This window comes from Apodemus sylvaticus, chromosome 11 (genome assembly GCF_947179515.1).
Source record: "Apodemus sylvaticus chromosome 11, mApoSyl1.1, whole genome shotgun sequence".
In the NCBI taxonomy this organism is placed as follows: domain Eukaryota; kingdom Metazoa; phylum Chordata; class Mammalia; order Rodentia; family Muridae; genus Apodemus; species Apodemus sylvaticus.
In genome coordinates, this window is record NC_067482.1 from 75,333,917 (window position 1) to 75,341,879 (window position 7,963).

The following is a 7,963-nucleotide window of genomic DNA, read 5'->3' on the forward strand; positions in this document are numbered from 1 at the left end:
TTTCACGGTGGACACTGCATGTTCCTAAGAACAGGAGACAGGCTTGAATCTGGGCCATAGGGACATTCTCAGGCCAGGCTACAGTCTGTGGGAAGGTAAAGTGTGTGCCCTCACAGGCTCGGCTCAAGGATGTGGTGCTTGCGAGCCGAGGAGACTGGGCCCTTTCTTCTTCCAGAATGCTCTCTGTTGGCATCAATGGGCTGACATAGAGCCAGCAGCATAGTGAGAAGCAAAACATGGGTATTTTGTGTGTGTGTACATGCGGACACGTGTGCTAGGTCTGTGTACATGTTTCTAAGGCCACCCACATGTCTGCATAGCATGTGTATGCACGTGTGCAGAACGGAAAAGGGAACAGAGATCTGGGCTGGGGTTAACAGGGCCAGAGGGCCGGCCTCCCGTGGACTTCCCCAATCTCAGCACCAAGGGTGTCCCCAGCCTTTACCACAGAGCACGGGGCTGGCAGTGGGCAGACAGGGACAGGACCTGGCTCTGGTCCACAAGGAGCTAATGATCAACTGGAACCCTTGCTACTGCACCCGGCCTGCTTTGGGTCTCCAGGCCCCTAGGCTCAGGGAGGAAGTGGGGCAGGAAGCAGGGGGCGGTGGCAGTACCGAGCAGTCAGCCGGCTGTGGGCGGACTCTGCCTGTCCAGGCCAGCTGGAGACAGCCTGTAGGCCAGTCAGCAAGGAGCCGAGCCAGTAGTGGCCACCTGGCACCTGCATTCCTGAGCCTGGGAGGAAGTTCGCTGAAGAGCAGATCGCAGGTAAGTGGGTATGGCTAGGAGGGCACGGGCCGTGTGAGTGTGCTGGAATCGGGAGAGCCTGGCTTTGCCACCGTTGTATCTAAGAATAGTAGTCCACCTTCCTCTTTTCTTCTGACTTGCTTGAGGAGAGCTGTTGGAGACTGGCACTCAGTACTCCGGGGGCTCTGCCAGACTGGCTGGGATTGCTCAGATGAGACCAACTGATTGTGACTTGTGATCTGGCCTTCACACTGACCCTTTGCAAACATGTTCTTGAGGTCTCAACTAGATCAAGGGAATTTTGAGTGGCAACACAGGATTCAAAAGCCACTGGACCCCAAATGATGAACTCTATCCAGCCTTGGTTCATTCTAGGCCATGACAAGCATGCCTGTACTAGCATGGTGCTTCATGGCGCCCCCGTGGCTGTGACCTGGCCTCTCTGAGGTCACTCTGGGTTTCTTTATGTTAGCCAATGAAATGCATAACTTGACTATCGTCACTGACCACTGTCTCTGAAGCCCTGAGCAGCCTGCTTCCAGGGTTCCAGAGCCTCCTTTCCCTCCTTGTCCTCTCTGCCCTCCTCACCCTAAGATAAAGAAGAACCACTTGCAGGTGGGACAAGGATCCAAATTAACTGTGCTCAGGTTGCGGGATGAGCCTCCCACCACCTGACTTACAGTTCCGGCTGCTGTGACCCTTGCTGGCCCAAACCTTGGGTTGCACACCAGTGATGGGGTGGAGTAGGGTTCATCCTCTGGGATGAGGTTAAAGGTCAAAACTGAGGAGGATGCTGAACAGTGCCGCCTTTATGTGACATGTTGTTGGTCATGGTGCCTGTCTCTTTAGTTTCTGCAATCACAAATGGCATGCTATGGGTATGTGAAGCCCATTTCCCTGGAGAGAAGCCTTCGGGTGTCGCCATGTCCGATGGCTGTCATAACAAACTACAGCACAATTGTTCTCTTAGGGTTCGAAGGCCAGGAGTCAGAGACAAGTGTGCTGCCTCCAGAGTTGCCAAGGCAGGGTCGCTTCCACTTCTTCCAGTCTCTGCTTGTCCCTGAATGGCCCCTGCCTCTGTGTCACATGCCCTCCTCTTCTGTGTGTCTTGTTCTCTGGAGAGACTTCAGGCACCAGGTCGAGAACTCACTTAAATCTGGCACAACCACCTAGTCTAGTTGGGATCGTTCTAATCCAACATCCAACAAGAAATACACCCTACTGAAGTCAACTTCATCTGAAACCACCTGTTTCCAATCAAGTCCCTACTCTCAAGTTCTGGCTAGTGTGACTGGGGAATACTGCCACCTCCAGGCAAAAGTCTCACCAGCCCTGCAAAAGCAGAGGCTCAGGATGTCCTTGGTGTGTCTCTGGCCAGACCTTTTGAAACATAGGCAGGGCCAATCTCAAAGGCTCCTCCTTCCTGCCCACTGTACTGTAAGCCAGCATGCTGTCTGTCTGCTTGATCTTCCCAACATCCTATGAGTAGGTGTTTTTGTTCTCATTTTATGGGTGGGTAAACTGAGGCCTAGAACATTTCATCCTCCACTAAGATTGGCCCAAGGTCTCCATGTTCCAGCAGTAAACTAGATGTGCGTTGGAGGTCAGAGCCTGGGGTGGCTTACCTGGGGACACCTGATGCTTCTGCCACCTGGGCAGAAGACAGGGTCTGGAAAGAGACTCCGTAGGCCACTTTTGGTTGCTTGAACTCAGCAAGTGTACATTTGAGGCTTCAGGACGCCACCTCGGGCTGGGCTGCTGCAGCAGCAGGCCAAGCAGGCTCGTGGAGGGAGGCCTGTGCAGGGAGGAAGTGGCTCCATGCAAGTAAGACAGTGCCCACTTCCTCCCTGTGGCTCCTTAAGTCCCACTGTGATTGTAGAGTTTGGGCCCTCAATGACCAGGTGGGAAGTTCCCTTAGCTGGGAACTTCCATTTCTCCAGAAACAGGTTAAATCCAGCCCCAGGTCTTTGTGCCCTAAGTGTCCCCTTGACCCAGAGATGATAAGTTTAATTGGCATCACTCAGCTTTTGTAGAGACACTGGCCAGCCTGCAGGTAGCGACACCTGAGGGTTGTAAGTGGCAGAGAGAGAGATGAGTGAGGACACTGGGTGGGGGGAGACATGGTGAGATTTGGGGGGCAGTGATTGGGAACCACAGACCCTACAAACTAGGATGTCACTCATTAAAAGGTTGGATCAAGTGCTTGGCTGAGAGCCCTAATGTTATACTGGAGAAAATGAGAGGTCACCTACCCCTTGGGCATGTACCTTCTGGTCCTCGCAGACCTGGACAAGACAGTGGGCCTCTGCAGTGGTGGGAACCAGGGTGATAGTTTGGCAGAACAAGGTAGGGAAGGACAGAAGTCCAGGCTCAGGCAGGACTTAGGCTGGGGTCAGGCTGACAGGGCCAAAGCCTGAAGCCCTGGAGGATTTCAGGCTTGACCAACTGGGATGCTGCCTTAAGACAGAGGACAGGAGGGCAGATTTGGTGCATACTTCTGTCCCTGTGTTACTGAGAACTAGACCATGCCAGGCCTCTGATACCTGAAGTTTTGTTTTGTTGTTGATCCCCCCTCAACCCCTTTGGGATTGAGTATTGAGGTGTTCAGGTGTCTGCAGGGACGTGGGATCCCCTTGGTGCTTTTGGTGTGAGACACCTCCTTCCTATCTGCCTGTCCCAGATCTTGGCCTTCTGGCACATTTGTAGAATAAGGATTTGACCATAAACCAACCTATTGGGTTCCATGAAAGGCAGGTGACTGGCTGGCGAGATGGTTCACCACTTCCAGGGACTGGGGCTGCAGCTTCTACTAACCCTTGTCTTCTGGGAGCCCAAGTCTCTGCTCTATGAGCCTCCCTTTCTTTCCAGCTGCCCAGTTACCATTCTGCCACCCCCCAAGGCTGGGCAACCCTGTCTTCTCATCAAAGAGCTTGCTGCCTACCCATGTCACTGCCTGCTGGATGCCTGATTTCCCAAATGCCCACAGCCTGGTACACTGCCTGGCACAGAGTAGGGGGCAGCAATGTTTGTTACAACAATAGAAGGCTTCAGAATGGGGTCCCACCACCCCTGTTCTGGAGAAGAGGAGATGCTATGAGCTAGGCCAGACCAGTCCTCATGGTACCAGCAGCACCCATGGGGGCTTGCACGGACCCCCTCCCATTCCTGGTTCATCCATCTAGGGTTCTGTCACTCTACACTAGAACCCTGCTGGAGTCTCTGTGGGCAGCTCCCAAGGAAAGTCCTCCCCCTGAGATGGCCAGCCTCCTAAAAGCAACAGGGCATGGTAGGCCGGAGGCTTTCGGACTCATAGTCAGCATCAGGCAGTATGATCAGAGTTCATGTGCCCTCTTGCCACTAGAAATGGGCGCCAGCGGAAGTTTGTGCACATGGAAACTCTATATCCGATGCCTCAGTTTCCCTATCTGTAAAGTGAGAAGTTGTATAGGCTTTGGCTATTGAAGCCTGTCTGAGGCCCCTGGCAGGAGACAACTGGTAAACAGATATGTTACCTGTGTTACTCTGGGAACCTTTTGAAGACAAGCCTGGCTGGGTGGCACAGTTGTGTGCACTCGGCCAGTTTTTGGGAGAAGGGGCAGGAAGGAGCCAGCTGGTCCTGATGTACCTAATGTACTATAAGTCTCATAAGGGCTCTGCCGTCCTACTTTTGGTGGAAGATCATCCTGGCACCCATGGCCTCTCTGCCTCCAGCCTCTCTTCCCCACTACACTCTGTGCAAACAGAGCCCAGGCATGGCAGGACACCCTTTAGTCCTGGGTAAAGGTTTTAATGGCAGGGCAGCTCTCTGCATCCTAGACCTGCCCATCCTAGTCTCATGGCCTCCACCCTGGATCTGGATAGCGCCGAGGTGCTCTGCTTCCCTGTCTACCTCTACTGGGGGAGTTCCCCACCTCAGGTCACTAGAGATGGGTCATTCAAGCAGTGATACTGGCTTGGTAGCAGTTGGTGGCTCATGCGAACACTGGTCCTATTCCGGATCCAGATCTGGGCATCCTGCTCCTCAGTATGTGGTAAGAAAGGGTCAGACTATGGGCTCAGTACAGAAGGTGTCTCCTTGGCTCCTCTGTTAACAGAGATGAAAGCCCCCAACCCTCAGCAGAAAATCTGGCCTAAGGCAAGTCAGGCTTGTGGGCTGGAGTGTTCAGAACTATGCGCAACCAACCTCTGCATAGGGCCTTTTGTCCTCTCTGAGGATACTGCAGCTAGGCCTGTCACAGTTACCAAAGCTGAAGGTCTAGCCTGTGCTCCATGGCCCTGTCCGTGGCCCCTGACATTGACTTACTTGCATTTGGTGTTCTGCGTCCCTCTGACGACTGATAGAGCAATCCAGGAACATGGTTCCGTTGGGGTACATCATCCTCTCTCTCTCTCTCTCTCTCTCTCTCTCTCTCTCTCTCTCTCTCTCTCACTTCTGATACCAGGGAAAAGGGAGGCACAATGACAGGTCCTGGGGTCACCGATAAAGCTGAGGTCATGGGAACTGGAACCACATAGCATACAAAACCAAGCTCAGTGAGATGCAGTTTCTCCCTTTCTCTTCTTTCTCCTCCCCCCAAAACCTCTCCGTTCACTCCTTTTTCTTCCTCCATTCTTCCCACTCTGAGTAAATTCCCTCAGCCCTAGCTAGCTGAGGTGTATGACTATGTACCTGAAAACCAGGATCTACCGGCGTCTGGTGGAAACCCGGGCTTGTTTCTGTCCCCACGGCATCCTGTGTAGGTGCTGAACCATCTGCAAGGATGTGTGAGCGGCTCTCTCAGGTCAGCCTCTGAGCTCTTGCTCAGAGACCTCCTGGAGAGCAAGAAGGGAGGCACCCCGCCCCCACCCACACTATGTGCAAGGACCTCTGACTGGCCCATGAGGTGATGTCGATTTGATGTCCATGTTGGTATCCACCTGTGATGATGCCTACTTTGGCTGTTTGACTGAGCTGGGGAGGAAGTTCCCAAGTTGAGCTCTGAAATTGGCGCGGGGATTCACTTGGCAAAACGGTTTGGGTTCTCTGGGCAGACATAGCAGCTTCTGTACAGAGGCTCTGCCATGGTAATAACATGGCAGACATGAGAGGCTGAAGATGAGGGTGAGGTGGCCTGAGGTGTGGAAGGGACATGCAGAAGCCTGTGGGTCTGCTCACCAGACTGTTCTGGGACCCGCTGCTGGCTACCTTGTCTCGCCAGTCTCTGCTCCTCTTGACCTGGCTAACAGCAGTATCCTGTCCACCGCTAAGAGGACTCCCTGATGACCTCTGTCCTCTCTCCACAGAAGGCCAACAACATGCCCAGCTCTTGGCCTTGAGGCCACTGTGCGTCATGGTCATGAGGAGCTTCAGGGAGGAGGAGGCGACTTCTGAGGAGCTATCCACCATGGGGCGGGGCCCTGAGGAGCCTCCAGGAGGCTGTAGCCCTGAAGACCAGATCCAGAGTGTGTCCATGGGCTTGCCCACTGGCCAGGAGAGAACAGGGCCTGAGGAGACTGAGGCAACAGTGAGAGGCGGTGAGTCCAGAAGCTAAAGCCCACCAAATTCTCACGTCCACCTGTCCGTCCATCCAGTATATATCCTTCTAATCCTCCATGCCAACAGGGCTGACATGGGTACCCCAGCGCTGCTCACTGGACCACACTGTGGGCTAAGCATAGAGGGCCATCCTCTGGCATACAGATACTCCCCTTCGCCACCACAACAGAAAATCAGTCCTGAGGTCATCCAGGTTTCTAGGCCTAGGGAGTTCTCAGCTGTCCAGGGGTCTCTCTAGGAACCTCAGTGAAGCAACGTTGCCCTCCTGGATGGCAGAGCCTGCCCTGTGGTACCTCGCCTTGTCCTCGTGGGCTTCTCCAGTCCTCAGCGGGGAGGGCCTCCCACAAGGCAAACTAAGGCCCAGGCTCTATAGTGATCAGGGGCCACACCCGGACTGGAGTCTTTTCCTGAGGCCTGGGCAGCGGCACCTGCTATGTGACTATCCAGCCAAGCAGGGTTATGATAGGCTGCATGCCTGGAGGGCTGGTTCTTGTCATGGTTGTCCATAGGCTGCTGCTAGATTTGGGCCTCAGTTTACCCCACTTGGAAAACCTTAGCAACTCCAACAACCCCATCAACTGCCACCTTGAGCCCTAACAGAGAGGAGAGAAGAGGAGGACAGGCCCTTCCCTCCTCAGACTTCTTCACAGTGTGTGACTCTGTTGCTTGTTCAGCTGTCCTGTCTCTGGCCTCCAGGGTTAGCCAGGTGCTACATACTCAGTCGCTCCTGGTTGACCCAGAATGAATGAATGACAGGCTAGGAGAAGGGAGACCTGAGCTTCTAGGCAGGCCTGACTCAGACCCTGCTGCGTGGAGGCAGGGCACCTGCAGATTTTAGACCTGTCATTTGGTCCTTTTGCCTGGCTGAAGACGAGGAGGAGCCTGGTGGTCTGGTACTGACTCACAAACAGGAAATTGTCCTCCCAGGAAGGGAGGGTTGGGTGCGGCATGGGCCTGAGGAACCCACAGCTCCCTATAGCTCTCCTTCCAGAGAGGCCTGGCCAGGAAAAACAGAAGGGAACGTGCAGATAAGCCAGGAAGTGCTGACAGTCAGCTCTGACAGAATCGGCCACCCAGGGAAAGACAAGACGGCCAGTCTCAGAGCTGGGAGAGCTTGGGAAGAAGCATTTGGGGACAGTGTAGTCAGATACTTCCCCTCAGGGACCTGGACTGTGGGGCCCCGAGACTGAATGCAAATTATCATTCACTGGCAAGTGGCTTTACCAGGGGAGACATCTGGCCTGCCTGTTTCCCTGGTTGGGATGCAGTAAATAGAGCGCTATGCACATTCTGGTATGTCTTTGCACAGACCCCATTCTGCATAGCTTTTAAGATACTTAGGAATCTCGGGGTTGTAAAGTAACCCCTACCACCACCACCACCAGCAGCACCACCTCCACCTTGCATACCATGGCACCGGAATGACTGTAACCAAGCCAATCCAGCCTATGGACTTTTACCTTGGGAGGTTCAAATGGTTGCCTGACTGCTCAGTGGATAGACCATCCTCAGCTCTGAGTCTTGGGGTGGGGGTGGGGGCACATCAGAAGTCACAAGATACAGAGTAAATGACCTCATCTCCTTCAGTGAATGTGAATCTGTGTCTACTGCATCTCGCTCTGAGTGTATATAAATAGAGAGGCATGCTAATTTTTTCTGAATTGTTGGAAAGCAAATTTTAGA

General features: G+C 53.8%; 1 protein-coding gene across 1 annotated transcript in view; it reads left to right on the forward strand.

Moving 5' to 3' along the window:
- Nucleotides 1–382: 382 nt before the first annotated feature.
- Sh3tc1 (SH3 domain and tetratricopeptide repeats 1) overlaps nt 383–7,963 on the forward strand; it is a 31,942-nt gene continuing 24,361 nt past the window's right edge. Inside the window, exons 1-2 of the mRNA XM_052198732.1 lie at nt 383–765; nt 6,028–6,258. Coding sequence (XP_052054692.1) covers nt 6,075–6,258 — 184 coding nt within the window. The 5' untranslated portion in view covers nt 383–765; nt 6,028–6,074. The remainder of the gene's footprint in view (nt 766–6,027; nt 6,259–7,963) is intronic.